General features: G+C 43.6%; 1 protein-coding gene across 1 annotated transcript; it reads right to left on the reverse strand.

Moving 5' to 3' along the window:
- Positions 1–1914: 1914 nt before the first annotated feature.
- LOC126998045 (LIM/homeobox protein Awh-like) lies at positions 1915–22414 on the reverse strand. The gene is made up of 5 exons (XM_050859348.1): positions 21937–22414; positions 21006–21187; positions 11678–11895; positions 11149–11430; positions 1915–5571 (listed from the first exon to the last, which is right to left on the reverse strand). Exons 1-5 carry the CDS (start codon positions 22255–22257, stop codon positions 5459–5461), a joined length of 1116 nt encoding a protein of 371 aa, XP_050715305.1. The 5' UTR covers positions 22258–22414; the 3' UTR covers positions 1915–5458.
- Positions 22415–22534: the final 120 nt, after the last annotated feature.

The following is a 22534-nucleotide window of genomic DNA, read 5'->3' on the forward strand; positions in this document are numbered from 1 at the left end:
ATTAACAAACAATATAAATACATCCATCACCTGAATAAAATCACTTAATTAACGAAAGGCAACAAAAATAATCCAGTAACCCTCAATTCCCGTTTTCTTTCCTACCGTATTTTCGCTACACTCGGATTTTCATGTATTGGCACAGCTGATTAACGCCGACACGCCCCGCCTCTGTAATCCCTTCGGCACACAGGGATTACACGCGCTTTAAGCCTGTAAGCAACCCTTTACTGACGGGGGGGACGGAGGGGAGACGCAGGCAAACAGTGACAAATTGTAAAATGGATAGAATAGATTGTCGCAGCATAGTATTAGCCTAGCATATCATTTAACACATTTTGCTTGTAATGATAGTTTATTTTTATAGAAAAGGAAGCAGCTCAAGGGAAGAAAATAAATAAGAAAGCTTGTTAGATGATACGTAGAGTGGGTTTCATGTCTTTTTGGTTTGGATTCTAATTTACCTTTTTTTAATCACAGCTCTCATAGTTTCCGGCTTAATTAATAGTAGGCTACATGTGACTATTTCCGACATTCTTTTTTTATCAAACGTCCAGCGAAGTTTCGGCTGAGGGGGTGACAAAGGAGTTAAAAAATGGTAATAGCCTAATATAACCACGGCCAAGGAAACAACCGAACAACAAAAAAATAACTGGTTACCTGTGAGAGAGAGAGAGAGAGAGAGAGAGAGAGAGAGAGAGAGAGAGAGAGAGAGAGAGAGAGCACTGCACAAGTAAACAATAAAAAGAAAACATAAAGAAAGAAATAAAACATAAAGAAAGCATACAATAACTGATGAACAATAACAAAAACAATGTACAATAACCAACCTCTGAGTAAAAACAGAAAAATCACTCATTCGAAACAGTAGATGGCGCTTCACCGAAACACCACCAACAAAATAAACAAACAATTTAAACATCTAATAAACCTAACAACCCCATAACACACACGCCCCAGCCTACACCACGTCCTTCCTGAACACTCCCACAACACCCACACAAAATCACAACCTATAAGTCACCAATACAAGCCCCCAGGAAGGAAAATAAGAGCCAGTACTCACCCCCCCTTCCCTGCGCGCGGCTCCTCGACTCAGCTCCTCGGGCACGGAAGGGCTTGGTCTGGGCGGCGGACTCCTGCTGCTCAACTCACACCTGCTGCCCGAGGATTAATATCTTATACAACTTACACCTCGAATCCTTGTCTTCCTACGCGTTCTGAGGGAGGAGGAGGCGCGGTAATGTGAGTAAGAGACGGTAGAAGAAGGAGGGAGGTCTTAGGGCGAGATGTGGAAAGGAAGGGAAGGAACTGTTAGTGTTTTTTTGTTTTTTTATCGGTGTATCGGTGTCTACTGTAGCTTTATCCTTATTTTTACGTTTTCCTGAAGTGTACGTCATCCTTATAATGCACTTTCATCCATGTTACTATATTTTCATGGGTTATATAATCCGTTAAGTGCATTTTCATTCTTGTTACTATTTTTTTTCTGTAAGTTATATATACTTCATTGCATATTATGGGTGTTGTACATACCGGATTAATTAGTTTTTTAGTTTTGTATCCGTTTACTGCATTTTCATCTTTTTTTTTTCTTTACAAGTTATATATGGTTCGTTGCATATTATGGGTGATGTACTCATTAGATACACAAGTTAACTTTAGAGAATTATATAAACGTGTAAAATTGCGTTACCCCCTCAAGATACATACTTTCATTCTTGTTTAGGCTATAGGTATGTTTTCATGCAAGTAATGTATGATTCATTGCACGTTATGGGTGATGGACACACTGGATACAAGAGTTGACCTAAAAGACCTTAAAAAAAGACGTTTAATTGCATTATTCCCTCAAAATACATAATCGTAAAAAAGGCAGTAATAATAATGTTAGGAAGATATTCAACATATTCATTCATTATAAAGTTTATTATAATCACCCTAGTTATATTTGGCACAATATTCCACTAAGTCAGTGTGTTACATTAAGATAATATATATTTCATCGTATAACTAAGTAGTATATAAATAACGCAGCGAGACGAGACCCAGTACTAGACATTGGAAGGGTTATCTCATTCATCTACTACTGTCCTAATAGTATACACTCACTCTGTAGAGGCGTAGCACGTGTATACACTTCATCTCGGTCACAACTTCCTATATACAGCAAAGGTAAAACGAAGCGGCGTATGGGTCACGTGAGCTGCGGCAGAGACTTCTTCGTACTGAATGCGAATTGTTGCCTATTTTGTTGGTGGGTTTTGGAGTGTGATAAACTGAAATTCGAGGCGCGTATTCTCAGACGCTTTCGGCTCCCACGACTAATATTTCTAAAGGCCACATAGAAGATCAGTCGGATTCACAAAAGTGTTTCTCTTCACGTTCATGGTATGGAAACCTTGTCGAAGTATACCACTGTAGCAAGACTCGGCTATGAAGTCCGACCGGGCGGGTCCCGCTCGGAGGCTCCCCTGGCCATAGAGCAGCCAAATCTAGCCTTTGGTCTACAGAATATTTAGCACACAGTTTCAAATATCTAATAGCTGACACACGAGTGATGTATTGGAGGTGATGCGGGAGCGCGGTAGGGAGGCTCGGGCCCCACCCAAGCGGACTTAAGTTAATATTTGTGTCGGACCATAGGCTCATAAAACTACCCATGGAAATGACCACAACCTCCACAAAAGCCTTACCAAGTGTGCGTGTGTGAACCCCGAAGTGTTCGAGAATGTGGGTAGACTCTCATCTTCATGTCCCGGCGACTGACTGCTGACTGGGAAGCTTTCCTCAACAGATGGCGTTGTCAAAGGTTTAAGGACATTACGGTAAGTCAAAACTACGTACTTATGTGGTCTCACAAGTCTTGCAGAATGTTTGTTTGTCTCTGATACTGATATGAAGCGACTGCTAAGTGTCATAAAGGCTTTTCATCTGTAACATTATTTACTGTCAGTACTCTTCTTTTTTTTTTTTAGTTTTATGTAAACACAAACAGTCCTGACGTCCGATGAAAATATTTTTTTAATTGTTCTCTTACTCTCGGTCACTTTATATCACTACAACAGAGGATATATTACTAGCAATTAAAACACTATCACATCTTACGAGTTGTAAATGCTGCGCGGTGGTACAGCAAAGCCATCTGGTGGGGGGTGCTGCGCCAGAATCTCGGTTGAGGATTTTATCAGAATAATTATAACATTCACCTGCAGTTATGACACGCTCTCTTGTACTCAGGAAAACAAGCTTATTCTTTTCAGGGGTCTTGAATATATACGCGCGATTATCACACGCGCAATCCCCTGCAAATTTATAAGATAGTCATATAAATCCCTCAAACTACTGGTGCCTCGGGGTTCACTAGTGTCTCGAGGCTTCGGGCGGCGAATGATAGTCGAGCAATTCTTTATATTCATCCACGCGCCGCAAATCAATTCTTCCCTCCACCAAGCCGCTGCGTCTCAAGTATTGTTTGTTTCAGCTCTTGTAGGAAAGAACTGCAGAGTAAATGACTCAGTTTCATCAATAGTTCAAGATATCTAAAACAAACTATCCATTTCTTCCTCTGTAGACACTTAAACGTTCAGTATATGGGTTGCCAAGTGTTTCCAATATATCACACGCAACACTTGAGTATGTCTTCGTAAACTCTTCACTATTTTCTGGTCCATGTCAAGCCGGAAATGACACATAGCTCACCTTTCCAATAACTTAAAAGAAGAAAATAGGAATTGGTGAGAGAGAAACCACACACCAAGAAAGAAGTAAAACAAACAAAAAAATAAGCACACAAAAAGTTTAGCTACGAATGAGAGCATGAAGACCTTGCAGGCTGAAGACGAGGCGTTAAAAAAAAAAAAAAAAAAAGCTCACTCCAAACAAGTCTGATTTTTTTCTCCTGTCTCTCCCTCTCTTTCTCTCTCTCCTCTTCATTTTTTTTTTTTCCAGCGCACATCTTTCTCGTCGGCTAAACAGTCTGCCACTAGTCTGTCTGCGTTTTTTTTCTCTCTTTTTCTCTCCTCTATTTTTTCTCTTTCTCTACACTTTATTTTTTTCAGAGCACAGTTTTCCCGTCGGCTACACACAGCTCAGATTCTTTCCACAACTTCACACACCAGTGGGAGGGAGGGAGGGAGGGAGGAGCCGTTCTGTCTGAGGCGCTCTTGGTCTTGGTCTTGGCCGCTCCTTGATCTTTGTCGCCCCTCAGTCAGTGTTCGGTACGGTGACGGCGATAGTAGCGACGGGGGAACTTTTTTGTCTTTTTTCCTCTTATTTTTTCGAGCTTCCACATATTCTAACTCGTCTTCCCGCACCCCAAAGAGAGAGAGAGAGAGAGAGCGCGGGGGGGGGGGCGGGCAGGTCAGGAGTCAGTGTCAGCCGCCAGTTGAGTCACTTTACGAGAGTGATAGTGAAGGTAAGCTGAGCGTCGCCTAATGATGGTGAGAAAGAGAGGATGGAGATGTAGATAGGAGTGTCGCTCTTCACTCTCTCTCTCTCTCTCTCTCTCTCTCTCTCTCTTTGTTACCATTCTTATGTGACTGTGTTCTCTAAGTCCGTCTTGCACATTGCTCTTCGTTTCCTTTTTTTTGTTTCTTTGTTTATCGGTCACAATGGAGCTCAATTTTCACTCAGTTTTAGTGTTCCTTATTCTTTTCTTTTTCTTTTCGAGATTATGATATATGGTGTTTTTTTTTATAGCCTCAGTTTCTATTTTTCAAACAATACTTTTCTTCGTAGGTCTAAATCATTATCACGTTTCTGCTGTTTCACTTTTATGTTCGAAAGTGAGGTTTTAATTTTTCCTAATTTTCTATTTCTTTTCGAACTTACATAGTCATTTCTAGCTGCTCTTTCTCTTTTCCAGACTCTTCGATCAATACTTTTCTTCCTGTGTCTAAATCACTATCAATTTTTTTGTTTCCTCACTTTTTTGTTCGAAGACGAGTCTGCATCCGTCAATAAATTTCGAAGCCTCAGTTCACAAGAGTTCGAAGCTTCACATAATTCGGATGGAGACTCAGGAGGGGGCGTTGGCCCTGCTGTCCTCCTCGGCGGGTGTGTAGTCCTCGCAAGGGGGGTGGGGGTGGGGGGGCGGCGGTTCCCTGCTCCTGGGGCCCCGCCGAGGGTACAAATCCTCTCGACTCGGCGAAGAATTTGAGACCATGTTGAGAAACCCTCCATCTCCTCCTCCAGTTCCTCCTCCTTCTCTTCCTCCTCCCTCAAGAGTTTCTCCTCCAATTGGCCCTTCACGAAATATTCCCATTCCGAAACCTACGCCCATGCCCAAGATGGCGGCGTCAGAGGCGGAGGACACGGGGAACCCAAGACGGTGGGACTCGGGGACATCACAAAGGCGTAGTGCGTGTCCTTCCGCCCCCCGCTCCTCCCCCTGCCCCCCCGCCGCCCCCTGACCCATGGGCGGGGCGTGGGCGTGGGCGTAGGTTTGGGCGGACAATCATCCGAAGCTGTAGAGGATCTGTGAGAGGGGCGAGTCGAGGGGCGAGGAGGAGGAGGAGGAGATGTCGCCGTAGTCCGAGAGGCGTGACGGGGCGCGCTCCAGCGAGAATCCTGAAGGAGGAGAAGGATGCGTGTAGTGTGGGACTCTGACTCTCTCTCTCTCTCTCTCTCTCTCTCTCTCTCTCTCTCTCTCTCTCTCTCTCTCTCTCTCTCTCATCCATTTTTGTAAACTTATTTTGTCTTTTCATGTATCAGACAGTCTATTTTTCTTTATTTTTATTGTTTGTTGTTTATCTGCTTGTCTTTATTCTTTCGTTTCGTCTTTTCATGCATAGCTTAGTTTGTATACGAAATTGAACAGAAATAAATCACAAATATAGTTAATAAAGAGAGGGAAAAAAGTATTCGTTTTAATGTAACTGTCTGCTGTGGTGGGCGTGGTATACTTGTGACTTAAATACGTATTCCCATACCTCCTTTATTAAGAGATATCAGGCATTGTAAGTGAAAAGGGAAAATAGATGTGAAAGGGAAAGATGGGGAAGTGCTGGGGTCGAAAGAGGAGAGATGAGGGTATAAGAAGGGAAATGTGGAAAAAGGAGAGAACGTGAAAGGGAAGAAAGAGAGAAAAGGAGAGGGTGAATGAGGGGAAATATGGGAAATGAGAGGTATGAGAGAGGAAAGAAGAGAGATGTGAAGGTAGAAAATGATAAGACACGTGGAAAAAAGAAAAAAAAGTGTAAAGGAGGAAAGAGAGGGGTGTAAATGAGGGTAAATGAAAGGAAATAAGGAAAATTAGAAAAAAAAGCATGAGAAGAAAGAAAAGAGGCGAGGGAAAATGAATGGAAATATAAATAATGAGAGAAAGTATGACGAAAGATAAAAAGGGAGATGAGGGGAAATTAGGAGAAATATGATAAATAAGAAAGTGTGAAAAAAATTAAAAAAAGATGTGAGAGAGGGAAATTAGGGGAAATCTGAGAAATGTGAGACAGTGTAAAAGAAGAAAGAGAAGAGGTGTGAGGTGAGGCTAAAGGAAGGGAGGTGTAGATAATATAAGAAAGCAAAGGACACGAAAGAGGGGAAGGGAAGGAAAATGAAAGAAAATGTGAGAGAAGAAAGAGGGAGAGGTGTGAGGAGGGGGAATTAGGGAAGTGTAGATAATATAAGAAAGCGAGGGAAACGAAAGAGGGGAAGGGAAGGGAAATGAAAGAAAGTGAGAAGGAAGAAAGAGGGAGAGGTGTGAGAAGGGGAAATTAGGGGAAGGAAGAAGGGGATCGGATCTGCTTGTGTTCTGGATAATCGCGTTAAATCCTCCCGAAGGCGATGCTCAGCTGTTTAGGCGTCGTGTGTGTGTGTGTGTGTGTGTGTGTCGATACCTCCCAAAGGGCCTTATCGATACTGTGTGTGTGTGTGTGTGTGTGTGTGTGAGAGAGAGAGAGAGAGAGTGTGTGTGTGTGTGTGTGTGTGTGTGTAAACACCATAGCTGTCAGCTGGCGGGCGGCGGGTGATTGCAATAACAAGATTTCAGAGCGTCCGTCGACCGTCTGATGAGGACAAATGGTCTCTCTCTCTCTCTCTCTCTCTTTCTGTGCCATGACACAAATAACTCAGAAATAACAAGAACATCAACAATAAAGCAACGATAACAATTCTTTAGCAGACTCGAACTTAAAAACAAGATAATAAAAGAAAAAATCAAGAAAAAGAAGAAAAAACAACAACCGCAAAAAAGAAAACAAAAACAAAAACAAAAAAACACAAACACTAACAAACAAGAATAACAAGCAACCTTTTTCCTGTCATCTTTCTCCTCCTCCTCCTCCTCCTCCTCCTCTTCCTATTAAAAAAAACACAACCACATAAAACAAGACAAAAAATACCGTAAACAAAAATACAAACCACAAACAGGCAGAAATAATCATAAACAACCTCCTTCAATGCCATCTTCCTCCTCCTCCTCCTCCTCCTCTTCCCCTAAACTTCCCACGGCGAGGAAAATCATAAACAAACCAATGAATATAAACAACACACGTTCTAATCCCTTAAAAGCACACACCAGAGACTCATAATCGCGATCTCAAACCCATAAAACTGCACTTAACTCCTTACTCCTCCTCCCCTTTCTCCTCCTCCTCCTCCTCCTCCTCCTCTTCCTCCTCCTCCTCTCTATAAAGGTGCATCCACAGGTCCATTAATCCCTTCCTCCTCATATAAATCCCAATAACAAGGAAGGATTGTCACATAGGAAAGATAGGGGAGTCTCTCTCTCTCTCTCTCTCTCTCTCTCTCTCTTCTGATGTTACTGATACGAGAGAGAGAGAGAGAGAGAGAGAGAGAGAGAGAGAGAGAGAGAGAGAGAGAGAGAGAGAGAGAGAGAGAGAGAGAGAGAGAAAATATAATGGTTAAACTGATTCTAATATTCTCTCCCCCTCGCCCTCTCTCTCTCTCTCTCTCTCTCTCTCTCTCACACACACACACACACACACACACACACACACACACACACTCTATTTCAATCACACATATTCACTTCCCTCCTTGCTCTCTCCCTCCTTCCCACTAATTTCTCCTAATACTCTTCTTTTTAACCCATCCTCTCCCTCCCTCTATGGCCCCTCCCTCCCTCCGTCCCTCTTTATTTCCCTTCATATTTCCCTCCCTCCGCCCCTCCCTCCCACGGGGCTTATAACCTGATCAGCGGAGGGACGGTCTTTGGTTCCCTGAGGAGGACGATCTAGCGCAAGGGACGGTCGTGTGGCGGTCTATAAACAGCCTGAGGACACGTGGAAATATGATCTCTGTACACGGATAATGTTACACTGTGTTGATCTGTTGGTTTGCGTGTTTGCTGGGCTGTTTGTGAGTGTTTTTGTGGATGTGTTTTTTTTGTACCCCCTTGTGGTTGCTTATTCTTTTTTGTGTTGTTTTGTGTAAGTGTTTAATGTTTGTTATTCTATTTGTTATTGTGGGTGTGGCTACAGTATTGTGAAAGAAAAGGCTGTGTAACTTACTATGTGTTTGTATATTAGTAGAGACCATTACTTAACTTCAGAATTAGCTATTGCGGTCGTGACAGGTATTGTGTAGAAAATAGTTAAAGAATTGTATGATGGAGTTTGAATGCAAGAATTAAGTAAGAAGGAAAAAAGGAGGTATTTTATAGAAACGCCAGAAAGAAGGTAAAAATAATCAACAGCGAATATTAGAATAAACTGAATTGTGAGCCGTTGTAGAGACGAACCCACAACGAGGAAACGATTAACTACAGTGACGCAGGACAAGAGAACAGGTATACACAGGTGACTGAGAAGAGGGAAGGTAAAAGAAAAAGAAGGAAAGCGTAGAAGGAAGGAAAAAAGAGGGAAGGTAAAAGAAAAAGAAGGAAAGCGTAGAAGGAAGGAAAAAAGAGGGAAGGTGTAGGATAAACAAGGAAGGAGTAGAAGGAAGAAAAAAAAGAAGAAAGGCGTAGGAGAATAAAAAGAATAAAAAAAGAATAAAGCCGTAGAAGGAAGAACGTGATGGAAGAAGGGAGGGAAGGAACGTGTGTGTGGGAGGGATAAAAGGATATGGAGAGGCGTGGGAGGATCGGAGAAGAATAGAGTGAAGAGAGGAGGGAATGTGGCGGATGAGAAAAGGAAATGACTGCAAAAGGAGAGAAGAATCAGCATTGTGAAGGTAGGGAAAGGTATATAAAGGTAGAATAGCAGTTTGTTGATAAAATGAAGATAGAAATAAAGGTTTGAGAGGAGAAAATGATGAGAAAATGATGAGAAAAGGAAATGACTGCAAAAGGAGAGAAGAATCAGCATTGTGAAGGTAGGGAAAGGTATATAAAAGTAGAATAGCAGTTTGTTGATATAATGAAGATATAAATAAAAGGTCTGAGAGGAGAGAAAATAAAGTAGCGGGCGAGTAAATAAGAACAAAGGAGCAAGAAAAAGGATATTGAGAGAAGGAGAAAGAATAAGAGAGAGAGAGAGAGAGAGAGAGAGAGAGAGAGAGAGAGAGAGGAAAGAAAAACAAATAAAATGAACACCACGAAAACTGAGAAGGATAAATGGAAGAAAAAAAATAATAAATGAGGAAGTAAAACGAGACTGTAAATATAAATAAGGGAAGTAAATGTGTCAGTGAGAAATATTGGTGTGAGGGAAGATGGAGGTCGATAAAGGCGTGGAGGAGGAGGAGGAGGAGGAGGAGGAGGAGGAGGAGGAGGAGGAGGAGGAGAAGCGCTAACAAGGTTGTGAAAGGAAGACGACGATTGTGAGTTATGGTGTGTTGAGAGAGAGAGAGAGAGAGAGAGAGAGAGAGAGAGAGAGAGAATGTCCTTATCTTCCTCTTCTCTTTTCCCGAATCTTAATTTTCATTTTTTTTGTTTTTAATTTAATTCTTTTTCCTTTCCTTCTTTTACAAACTTTTTCTTACTTTTTTTTATTTTTTCATGATTTCAGTTTCATTAAATCTCTCTCTCTCTCTCTCTCTCTCTCTCTCTCTCTCTCTCACACACACATACACACACACACACACACATCAATTACTCTTCAGGTCACGTGCTGGCGGGGGTCGGTCACGTGGTCTCTGTTGTGGTCTCAAGGAGGGGCAGAAAACATCGAGTTCGCGAGACTAAAGGGAATCCGATCCTGCTTATGTGGAGTTAACGGTGACAGGAGAGGATCGAGGCGCGTGTCAGTGGTGTTTTGGGGAGAGGGGATGTACAGGGTTGGAATCTTTATCTGTTTAGGGTTGGAATCTATTTATATCTGTCTGTTATCTATTTATCTTCCTTTTTCAACTTTTCTGTGATTCTTGTCTTTGCTTCCCTCCTTTATATTTCTTTTTTTTTTTTTCTTTTTCTCATTTGCTTGTTTGTTTGTTTCCTATTTTCTTACTTTCTGACTGTCTTTTCTTTTTTTCTTTTTTCTTTCTTCTCTCTCTCTCTCTCTCTCTCTCTCTCTCTCTCTCTCTCTCTCTCTCTCTCTCTCTCTCTCTCTCTCTCTCTCTCTCTCTCTCTCTCTCTCTCTTCCCTCTCTCTCTCTCACCTTTTCTCTCAGCGTGGGAGTGACTTTACAGAGGACTAAGCCCACCTGAGCGTCCAATCAATTTTACGGTGAAAACAAACGAACAAGGTGAGTCCAGGTGATCGACGGGGGGAAGGGAGGCCACCTGGAGAGAGGGCGAGGAGGGAGGGAGAGAGAGAGAGAGAGGAGGAGGGAGGGAAAACGAGGAGGGGAGAGGACAAGAGGGGTGATGAGTCTGTCAGATAGCCAGTCAAAAGCCAGTGATAAGGGATGTGATTTTTTCATTACGGAGGAAAAAATTCGTATGGCAAAAGGAAAGTCACCGAGGGACGTGTTGAGGGGGGCGGGAGGAGGAGGGAGAAAAGAGGGAGAGGGTGCACGAGGGGAGTGTATGCGTGTGTGTGTGTGTGTGTGGGTAGCGTGTGTGAGGGGAGTGTGCTGGGGTGAAAGGAGTGTGTGTAAGGGGGAGTGTGTGTATGTGTGTGTGAGGGGAGTGTGAGGAGAGTGTGCAGGGATGAAAGGAGTGTGTGTAAAGGGAGTTAGTGGAAGCGTGCAGGGGCGTGAAGGGGTGTTGTGAGGGCAGCGTGAATGCAACATCCTCAAGAGAAGGCAAATCATGAGAGAGTCAGACCCCATCATGAGGCGGGCTAGGGGTAAGGCTCCTCACCTGGGCCCACGGGCTGCTGCTGCTGTTGCTGCTGCTGCTGGTGCGGGTGGTGGTGGTGGTGTCGCTTGCCCTGCGTCATGTACTTCTTCTGCCGCGCCCTGTTGTTCTGGAACCACACCTGGGTGACCCGCTTGCTCAGCCCGGTGATCTGCGCGATCCGCTCCAGGTCCTGGCCGTCGGGGTTTGAGTCGATCTGGAAGTTTGCCTGAAGCACCTGCAGCTGCTCGTCCGAGAAGGTGGTCCTTACACGCTTACTCTTGGTCTTGCCGCTGCCGTCACTCTCTGGCGGGGACACAAGGACACGGTGAGGCGCTAAGCACACACCACCCCACCACCGGCAGCGGTCCGCGGGCGGCCTCCACGGGGGCCTGGCCTTGCTGGGGGCGCGGCGCAGAGCGGCACGCTGCAGGTGGTGCGGGGCGAGTGGTAAGTACAACATACACGCGGCGCCGCAACTACCGGGCACTGCGGGAAAGCAACCTACCCACACACCCGTCCCCCCCTCCCCGCGGGGCTGCTGGACACTCACCGTCGTTGCTGGACGCCCCGCCCTCGATGGACTCGAGGTAGTGCTGCTTGCACAGCACGCGGCTGTCGTGCAGCGCAAACTCCTCGCCGGTGCTGAGCTGCCGCTTGCAGGCGTCGCAGGCAAAGCAGGCGAGGTGGTAGACGCGGTCCCGCGCGCGGCGAACCCAGTCCGCGGCGCCGATGCTGCGACAGCACTTGGCGCACCGCGCGCCGAAGTTCCTGCAGGGAGAGAGGGGAGGAGACAGAGGTGAGGGGACGAGGGTGCAGGAAGGCGGCGCCGTGGGTGGTGGGGGCGTGAGGGGAAGTTTCACGACATAATTAGGATGAGTGTGCCGGGTAACTTGATGAGGGGGGGAGGGGGGCACGGCAGGGCGTGAGGGTGCGTCGGGGTGTCGGCGGTAAAACTTGCCATAAAGAACCAATATAATCCCCCGCCTTTCGTCACGGCGGCCGCCCTTCACACCCTCACACACCGCGGCGCCCCCAGCACCCCGCCGCGCCACGGTCACCGCCACACTCGTCCCCGCCACGCCGACACCCTCCCAAACACCCATCAACACTGCTAACCACTCCGCACATACCCAACCCACCCCACACTCACACCTAACCCTTCTCCGCCCACACCCACCCACAACACCCCACCACCCCACAACACTCCAGCCAACCCCATGAACCCAAAGACCCGATCTCCTCCCCTCCACACAACCCTCCTACCCCCCTCGGGCCCTAACGAAGCGGATCCTCCCCGTCAGCAACTATTGGATCAGCGCCGCCCAGCCGTCCGTCGGGGCCTGTTTGATGTTGTGATTTGTGACGTAATTGGATGACATCAGTTTTTTATCCGAGGAAACAATAAACAAGATTTCCTTCCTTCCTTCCTTCTACCTTTCATTGCTTGCTGCTTTCCTTCCTTTCTTCCTTCATTTGGACTTTTTTTCCTTCTTTTCTTCCTTCCTTCCTTCCTTCTACCTTTCATTGCTTGCTGCTTTCCTTCCTTTCTTCCTTCATTTGGTCTTTTTTTCCTTCTTTTCTTCCTTCCTTCCTCCCTCCTTTCTTTCCTTGACTGCTTCCTTCCTTCCTTCCTTCCTTTCTTTCTTCATTACTTTCATAATTCTTTCTTCCTTCCTTGTTGTAAATTATACACACTCAAAAAAATAATATATGATAATTTGACTTTTTTCTTCTCGTTCTTGTTTCTCGTGTTCTTCCTTGCTCTTGTTCTTCTTGTTCTCCTTGTTCTCCTCCTTGTTCTTCTTGTTCTTCTGTTGTTGCTTTTGTTACAGATTCCTCTTATTCAGAAGCTTGATGAATAACGATTTTTTACTAGTTTTCCTTCCTCTTCCTCTTCCTCTTCCTCCTCCTCCCCTCGATCGGGTTAATCCAATAAAGTCTCCTCCTCCTCCTCCTCCTCCTCCTCCTCTTCCTCCTCCTCCTCCTCCTCCTCCTCTCTAACGAACTAAATGAATCACAGCACAAGCGGAGATTTTGTTATGTATGAATCCTGATACACGCACATACATACATACATACACACATACATACATACCTCTCTCTCTCTCTCTCTCTCTCTCTCTCTCTCTCTCTCTCTCTCTCTCTCTCTCTCTCTCTCTCTCTCTCTAATCTCCTGACGTGGCTTTCAATTCTGTTTTTATTATAATCAGTTTAATATCATCGAGAAGACATGCTGGGGGGGAGAGAGAGAGAGAGAGAGAGAGAGAGAGAGAGAGAGAGAGAGAGAGAGAGAGAGAGAGAAATTCATATTACAAACGCAAATGCAAAACGAAAACAAAACAATGAAGAAAACAAATAATAAGAGAAGCGAGAAAAGACTAATACACATACATACATACATACATACATACATACATACATAAATACTTACATACATACATATATAGAGACAGACAGACAGACAGACAAACATATCACTACATTTGTATGAGGTATGAGGGAGGACAGACAATTGGATATTTTCTCCTTGTTAACCTTTTTGTTTCTACGTAACCTCATTTACTGATCCCTCCTTTCCTCCCTCTTTCTCTCCCTTTCCCTACCCTCCCTCCCTCCCTCCCTCTCACTTCCCTTCGTTTTCCCCTCTTCCCTCTTTCTCTCCCTCGTTTCCTGTCTTTCACTCTACCCTAACCTATTCTCTCTCTCTCTCTCTCTCTCTCTCTCTCTCTCTCTCTCTCTCTCTCTCTCAAATACAACAACAACAACAAAAACAAAAACAACAACAACAACAACAAAGAGAGAGAGAGAGAGAGAGAGAGAGAGAGAAAGGAGGGGAAGAACAGAAGGAAGGACTCTAGCGGGAATACAAAGCAGGGAGGATTCAAGGTCCGTCGTGAGGGGAATAAAGAGAAGGCACAGAACGAAGGGGGAACACAGAGGAGATAAAGCAGGAGAGAGGAGAAAGGGGCACAGAGGAGATAAGGGAGAAAGAGACAGATGCTGAAGGAAGATAGAGAGACAGATGCTGAAGAAGGAAGGCAGAGAAAGAGACAGAAAAGCTGGAGGAGGAGGATAAAAAAAGAGGGATAGAGAAGAAAGGGACACAGAACGAAGAGGGGACACGGAGGCGATGAAGAGGGATAGAGAAGAAAGAGCCACAGAACGAAGAGGGGACAGAGAGGATAAAAAATGAGGGATAGAGAAAAAAAGGGCACAGAACGAAGAGGGGACACGGAGGCGATGAAGAGGGACAAAGAAGAAAGGGGCACAGAACGAAGAGGGGACACGGAATCGATGAAGAGGGATAGAGAAGAAAGAGACGGAAATGCAGAAAATGGACGATAGAGACAGTGACGATGAAGAAAGATAGAGAAGAAAGAGACGAAGATGCAGAAAATGGAAGATAGAGACAGAGACGCTGAAGGAAGACAGAGAAGGAGACAGATGCTGAAGGAAGATAGAGAGACAGATGCTGAAGAAGGAAGACAGAGAAAGAGACAGAGACGCTGGAGGAGTAGGAAAAGATATTTAGGTGGAAAGCCAAACACGAGGAAAAGAATGATAATGAACATAACCAAAAATAACATAACCCGAACATGAGCGAAAGAATAACAATAGACGAAGTTAAACATATGAATAAAACCTCCATGAATAAACAAAATACAAATAGACGCATGTATGATCATAAGGTATAACGCAAATATATAAAACAAAGTAAACAACAACAAACATACGATAAAAAATGAATAAAAACACCTTGACATATAAATAGACATAATTAAACAGAGCATGAATAAAAAAAATCCATGAATGAACAAAATACAAATAGACACGCATGTATAATCATAAAGTATAACGCAAATATGATAAACAAATAGATAAACAACAACAAACATACGATTAAAAAATGAATAAAAAGACCTTGACATATTAATAGATAAAAACGGGAAAAGACAAAGTTATCAAGTAAAATATAAATAAATAAATCAGCGAGCTTTTTTTTTCATTATCATTTCCTTTTTTTTTTTGCCCTTGAGTTGTTTCCTTTGCTGTAAAAAAAAAAATAATAAGCCTAAGGTGAATAAGCATAAATAAATAGTCCTAAAAATAAAAACAGATAAAAAAATGGTTAGCAAATTTAAAATCACATATAATTTACCGATTACGAAAATACTAATACAGATATAATGCAAAATAAATATAAATAATGACTTTAATCGTGAATTTAAGAAGTGTTTTGGAAGATTTATAAAGGAAGACCGTTTTCGTTGTGATTAAACCTTAGGAAAGAAAAACGATAGTAATACATCTTCCTAGCTCGAAAGGTCTTCAAAAACCACTTCACGCTAAAAAGAAAATCAATAGTAACCTTCAATTTCGAAAAAGAGATCCGAAATTTCTCTTGTTCGAAAAAAAAATAGTGCAGATCTCTCTCTCTCTCTCTCTCTCTCTCTCTCTCTCTCTCTCTCTCTCTCTCTCTCTCTCTCTCTCTCTCTCTCTCTCTCTCTCTCTCCCTAATTCTCTCTCAAATATAATTTTCTTGTACGGTAAATCAATTATTCCATGATACAAAGCCTGTGTGTGTGTGTGTGTGTGTGTGTGTGTGTGTGTGTGTGTGTGTGTGTGTGTGTGTGTGTGTGTGTGTGTGTGTGTGTGTGTGTGTGTGTGTGTGTGTGTGTGTGTGTGTGTGTGTGTGTGTGTGTGTACGCAAAAGTTTGTGAATCTGTGTTAGTTTGTGAATATAATATACATACGTTTGTTATGTTATGTGTGCGTGTGCGTACTTACGTGCATATGGAAGTGTGCTTGTGTGTGTGTGTGTGTGTGTGTGTGTGTGTGTGTGTGTGTGTGTACCTAGTTGTGACATACAGGAAAAAAGACTCGCTCTGGCTGTCTCCATATTCTTATCAACTTTCCTTAAAATCATGAATGTTTTAAGGAAAAGTTGGATAAGAGAGGATAAGGACAGTAACACACACACACACACACACACACACACACACACAGGTGTGTGTGTGTGTGTGTGTGTATGTGTGCGCCCAGTAACATCAAAGGACAGATCGATAGACAAGAGAAACGGAGGTAACGATGAGAGAGAGAGAGAGAGAGAGAGAGAGAGCGAGAGACACGGGCGGCTGTCTCTCTAAACTAAGAAAGATTAATGAAGAACGAGATGTGACGGGAGGTGACCTTATCTCTCTCTCTCTCTCTCTCTCTCTCTCTCTCTCTCTCTCTCTCTCTCTCTCTCTCTCTCTCTCTCTCTCTCACGAAGGTGCAAGTCATGGCCGGCCACCAGGTAGGGTAAGGAATGTGCCGTATACCTGTGCTAATCAAGTATCACCTGCAGAGGAGGAAGAGGAGGAGGAGGAGGAGGAGGAGGAGGAGGAGGAGGAGGTGTGGATGAGTTGGGAGATGACTGTGGTGGAGGTGGAAGTAGCGTGGAATGGGGTGGCTTATAGACCAAAATTGGGTGGGTGGGGAGGAGAGGGTATGAGTAGAGGTGGGGAGGAGGTGGGGAGGAGGAGGAGGAGGAGGAGGTGTGGGTGGAGTTTGAGTATGAGTTTATGGAAGGGGTGAAAGTAAAGTGGAGTGGGGGTGGAGGGCGGGTGGGGTGAAGATGGGGGTGGTGAGAGGGGGGGGGAAGGAGGGTGGAAGTCAGGGAGAGGGTTTGGGTGAAAGGGGGGGAGGGAGAGGAGTAAGTGGGGGGAAGGAGAGAAGGATAAAGATGGAAGGAGGAATGCTTGATAAGGGATGATAAGGGGAGGAGGAGGAGGAGGAGGAGGAGGAGGAGGAGGAAGAGAAGCGATAGGTATAGAAAGAAGGAAGAAGTGCGTTATCGTATGGAGGAGGAAGAGAAGGAGGAGGATAAGAAGGAAGAGATAGATATGGAAAGAAGGAAGAGGTAAGAAAATATATGGAGGAGGAAGAGAATGAGGAGGAGGAGGAGAATGACGCGTATACGTATAGAGAGGAAAAGGATGAAGGGTAGGAGGAGGAGGAGGAGGAGGAAGCGTATAGTGAATGAAGGAGGAGGAGGATAATGAGCAGAATGGAAGAGGAAATGCAGGGTGGTAAGGATAAGTGATGGAGGATGAGGAAGGAAGGGATGAGGGGATGAGGGTTGAGGATGAGGAGTGTTGTGACAGGATAATGATGGGGATTTGGGAGGAATTAAGAGAGTGAGTGAGTGAGTGAATGAAAGAGTGAAGGAAGGGAGGAAGGAAGGATGGAAGGATGGCAGGAAGGAAGGATGGAAGGAAGGATGGAAGAAAGGAAGGAAGGATGGCAGGAAGGAAGGAAGGATGGCAGCCAGGAAGGAAGGAAGGAGGGAGGGAAGAAAGGAAGGGAAGAAGGAAGAAAGTATACCAGAAAGAAAGGAGAGGAAAGTTTAAAGTTAAGAGGAGTAAAAGAGGAAAAAACAAGCTAGGAAAAGGAGTAGGTTCAATAGGCAAGTAAGAACGAATAGACGAAGGAAAGTAGGAAGTAAAAGAAAAGAGGAAGACAAAATGAAAGGACAGATACACGGAAGGAGGGAAAACCACAATAGAAAGAGAAAGAAAGAGAAGGAAGGTGACGAAAGCGAAAAAGGAAATACAGTGAAGTAAAAATCGAGTAAAAAACAGAAGGGGAAAGAGAAATAGAGGAGAGGAAGATGAAAGAGGAAAAAAAATATAAGAAAACGAAAGGAAAGGAGAGCTAAAGGAAAAGAAGAAGTGGAAAGACATAAAAGGCGTTGGGAAAGGAGGAAAGAATAAAAAGGGGGATCAGAAAGGAGGGATAAAAGGAGAGAGGAAAACGTACTGAGAGGATGAATAAAAGGGAGGAAGAGAGCGCACAAAGAGCACCTGGATAGAGCAACAACATCAGTCAAGCGAGAGTCTGTGTGTCGCGCGTGGCTTAGTGTAAACATGACAAACGAGCTTCCAAAGTAGTAGCTATAATAATAATAATAATAATAATAATAATAATAATAATAATAATAATAATAATAATAATAATAATAATAATAATAATAATAATAATAATAATAACAATAATAATAATGATGATGATACAAAAATGTCTTCCTTTTTTTTCACTCGTATTTTCACCCTTTTTAATCTATGGTCCCTTTCCTGCTTGTCTCATTTAATTCCTCTACGTAAATTTATGGCTTATCCGGATGTAATTGAAGGAAGGTGTTTGATTGCAGGGCATTTTCATAATAATAAAAAATGGAGCACGTGTTTCGTAAAAGTCGACAAAGGAGTTCTACAGGTAAGGTGAGGTGTGTTCTACAGGCAAAGTTCTACAGGTAAAGTTCTACATGTAAAGATCTATAGGTAAAGGTCATACAAGTAAATTCTACGGGTAAGATAAAGAGCGTTCTACAGGTAAACTTCTATAGGTAAAGTTATGCAGGTTATACAGGTAAGTCTCAACAGGTGGGGCGCGGTACTGCTTCAGGAGGCACGTGTCGCGAGGAACAGCTGCCGAGGAAACGAAGTGACGTGGAATATTGGATGTGTCATGTCCGTGTGTGTGTGTGTGTGTGTGTGTGTGTGTGTGGGTCATAGGCTGGTCAATATACGTTAACAATCTATGTAATATTTTTTCACACACGTACGTTTCTGTTTGATAGCATACACATACATACATACATACATACATACATACATACACACATACATGCAGACATACATACAGAAAGACAGACAGATTGACAGACAGACAGACAAACAGACAAACAGACATGTGTGTACAAATCGGGCAGGATATGTTTGCAGCTGTTCCTGTGTATACATCCATGTGTACACAGCTCTTAAAACATCGGCGAGCGTGTGTATGTGTGTGTGTACCTTTTTGGCCAGATAAGTTGACATGACGTACAGGAATATTACAAGTTGTGTGTTCAGGTGTTTCCGGGACGAAGAAGAAGAAGAAGAGGAAGATGAGGAAGAGGTAAAAATAAATGAAAAATAAATTATGACTAAAATAATAATAAATAGAAAAGAGGATTAGGAGAAAGGATGTTGATGACGAAAATGAGGCGAAGGAAAAGAGAAAGAAAAAGAAATAAAGGAAGAAATGAAAGAGAAGAGGAGGAAAAACAAGAACAAGAAGAACAAGAACAAGATGATGATGATGATGATGACGATGAAGAGAAAGACGGATTAAACAAAAATAAAAAAAAGAGAAAGGATCAAGAGGAAGAAGAATGAGCAGAAGAGAAAGGAGGAGGAGGAGGAAGAAGAAGAAGAAGAAGGCTGAAGAGGAGGAGAGGAGGAGGAGGAGGAGGAGGAGGAGGGAGGCTCAGAAATGTCCCTAGGTGTAATTGCCCGATTGTTCAACAGTTAATCCTTCCGTCTGAGCGAGAGGGAGAGAGAGAGAGGAAGAGAGGGAGAGAGGAGGAGAGGGAGGGAGGGAGAAAAAGAGAGGGAGAGAGGGAATGGAGATGATGATGCAGCACAGAGATGATGGGACACGAAAACGGAGAAGAGGAAGAGAGAGAGAGAAAACGAAGAGGAGGAAAAAGTAAAAGGAAGTGAAAGAAAATCATGGCAAAAAAAAAGTATGAGGATTAGAAGGAAATGAAGAAAATGAAGAAGCGGAGGAGAAGAGGAAGAAAAATAAAGAGTAAGAAATTCAAGAGGAGGAAGAAAACCAATAAGAACAGGAAGAACAATAAAGAGAACACGGTGAGAAAGAAGAAAATGGAATAGAAAGCAACAGAAGAAAATGATAACAGACGAAACAAAGAAAACGTGAAGATAAAATGAAAAATAGAAGATAAAGAAAATGGGAAACAATGAGAAATAGAAGAGAAAATAGGAACAGATGAAACAACAACAACAAAAAACAAGATGAAGATAAAGAAAAAACAGAAAATAAAGAAAATCAGAAACAAAGATTCACTCCCGATCGAAACAGTCATTTCAAACCTTTCAAGACTCAAGTGATCGGATCGAAACTTCTTAAAAAGGTCAAAGGAGGGGGAGAGGAGGGAGGTGGAAGGGGATTGAGGATGGGAAGGGAGTAGCGGGTGATGGCTGTTCCCTCTTCCTACTCCTCCTCCTCTTTCTCCTCCTCCTCCTCCTCCTTCTCCCTTCATCACGATCTCCTATCCACCCTGTCTATCATTATAAGACGAAAATGGTTGCAGTAGTAGTAGTAGTAGTAGAAGTAGTAGTAGTAGTAAATGATTATGTACCTTGTTCCAGCAGTAAACTAAACATAATTAGCAACAGGAACAATACAACAACAATTACAACAATATGAAATAGTAATACAACAGTTAACCACAACTATCCTGACGACAACATCCATTTGGTATTCTAATCACCATCGCCAACTACAACAACTACAACATTAACTGGGGCAGAAGCAACCAGACCAACAACAGTAACAACAACTACTATTATCAGGAACATAAAATTACAACAGTTACTGGTAAAACAACACAAAAAACAACAACTCCACAGACATCATACAAAAATAACAACCCATACAACAATCACAAAATAAAAACAATGTAAAAAAAATAACAACAAGCATTCTTTCCCTTCCTATCTGTCTTTAGTTCAACATTTCTTCCTTTTCCTTTAATACTACTTTCTTTGATTTCGTCTTGCAACATCTCCGTCCTTCTTACCTTGCTCTAACATTCCCTTCCACTGTCTCCATTCAATACACCTTTTCCTCCTTTAATAATACTTTCCTTCTACCATTTTAATTCTACCTTCCTTCAACATCTTCCGTATCCTCCTTTAACACTCCCTTTCTTTATATTTTCCCTCAATACACCATTTCTTTCTTCCTTTACTTCCTCCACTACACCCTTTCTTCCTTTACTACATTTCCACCCACCCAGCATCTGCCACACCTGTTCCCCGGCTCACCTGGTGTAGTCTGTCTTGCAGTAGACGTTGTGTTCCCTGATGAAGCAGGAGGGCTGGCGGTCGAGGGCCAGCTGGCACACGCAGCACCGCAGACACGTCTGGTGCCACGAGCGGGAGTTGACCCGCAGCAGGAAGCGGTCGGCGATCACGTCCCGGCAACCCTGACACACCTCGCCGCACCCCTGGGACGGAACACAGGTGGGCGGTAAGCAGGTGAGAAGGTAGGTAAGGAAAACAAGGGAACAAGCGAACATGAAGGCGAATAAACAGGGAAAAAAAGTAAACATGTAATCAGGGAAACAGGCAAACAGGCTGACAAGTATACAGCTGTCTAATGAAGTAGGTCATTCGGGAGGTAAGTAAACAGGAAAACAATTATTGATTACATAAAAAGTTTTGAAAAAGTAAGTGAAAAGTTAAAAGAAAAAACTTCAATGCCACTTCTTTTTCCTCTTCTAAAACTTACTCCTCCACCTCTCCTTGTCCTCCTTCTCCTTCTCCTCCTCCTCCTCCTCCTCCTCCTATTCCCTCTCCTTCTCCTCCTTCAAGACTTTAAAAAATTCCCAACCTCTCCTTTTTCTTCTTCCAAAACGTCCTTCTTCACCACTCCTCTTCCTCCTCCTTTTCCTCCTCTTTCTCCTCCTTCTTAAAGACCAAAACCTCCCCAATCTTTACATTTTCCTCTTCCTAAACGTCTCCCTCCACCTCTCTTCCTCTTCCATCTCTCTTCCACCTCCTCGTCCTCCTCTTCCTTCTCCTCAAAAGCCCAAACTTCCCAACCTCTTCTTTCCTCTCTTCCTAAACTCTCTCCTCCTTCTCTTCGACCTCCTCCTCCATCTCTCCTCTTACTCCTCCTCCTACTACTACCACTACTACTACTACTACTACTACTACTACTACTACTATTACAACTACTACTGCAACTCCTTACCTTATAGTCGACGGTCTGACCCTTGTCTCCGCAGTCGTCCGGTTGGTGCCTCTGAAGCTGCCTCTGGGTCTCAATCTTGGTGCTTTGGGCGTCTTGGTGAAGCAGCCGAGCCTCCGAGGTGGTGGTGGCCTCTACGGCAGCCTCAGGAGGGGTGAAGGGGGGTCGTAGGGTATCCTCCTCCTCTGTCATGGTCCCGTCAGATCCTCCTCCTCCACCTCCGTTTCCTCCGCCATTTCCTCCTCCGCTACCGACTCCACCTCCTCCTCCTCCTCCTCCGCCGCCGCCTCCACACGATATCACTCGCACTGCATCGACTATCATTGTTGTTGTTGTTGTTGTTTGTTGTTGTTGGTTTGATTTGCTTTTTCTCCTCCTTTTTGTTTTGTTTTTTGGTTTTCTTTGCGTTTTCTTTTCCTGGTTTCTGTGTTAGGATCTTTTTTTTGTTTGTCTGTGTTTAGTGGTTTTTAAATCTCTCTCTCTCTCTCTCCTACCACCACCGCCACCACCACTCGTTCTCGTCACCATTCATTGTCACTCGATCAATCTCCATTATTCCATTTCCGTCTTTCTCACATTTATTTTCCTTCACCACCTTCCT

The sequence above is a fragment of the Eriocheir sinensis genome, chromosome 13 (assembly GCF_024679095.1).
Source record: "Eriocheir sinensis breed Jianghai 21 chromosome 13, ASM2467909v1, whole genome shotgun sequence".
NCBI lineage: Eukaryota > Metazoa > Arthropoda > Malacostraca > Decapoda > Varunidae > Eriocheir > Eriocheir sinensis.

Bases quoted from the DNA above. Each gene is read 5' to 3' on its own strand.
- LOC126998045 (XM_050859348.1), bottom strand. From the start codon at position 22,257: ATGATAGTCGATGCAGTGCGAGTGATATCGTGTGGAGGCGGCGGCGGA. The intron at 21,188-21,936 runs GTAAGGAGTTGC...GTTCCGTCCCAG, and splicing joins GTCAGACCGTCGACTATAAG to GGGTGCGGCGAGGTGTGTCA. The intron at 11,431-11,677 runs GTGAGTGTCCAG...TGTCCCCGCCAG, and splicing joins CGGGGCGTCCAGCAACGACG to AGAGTGACGGCAGCGGCAAG.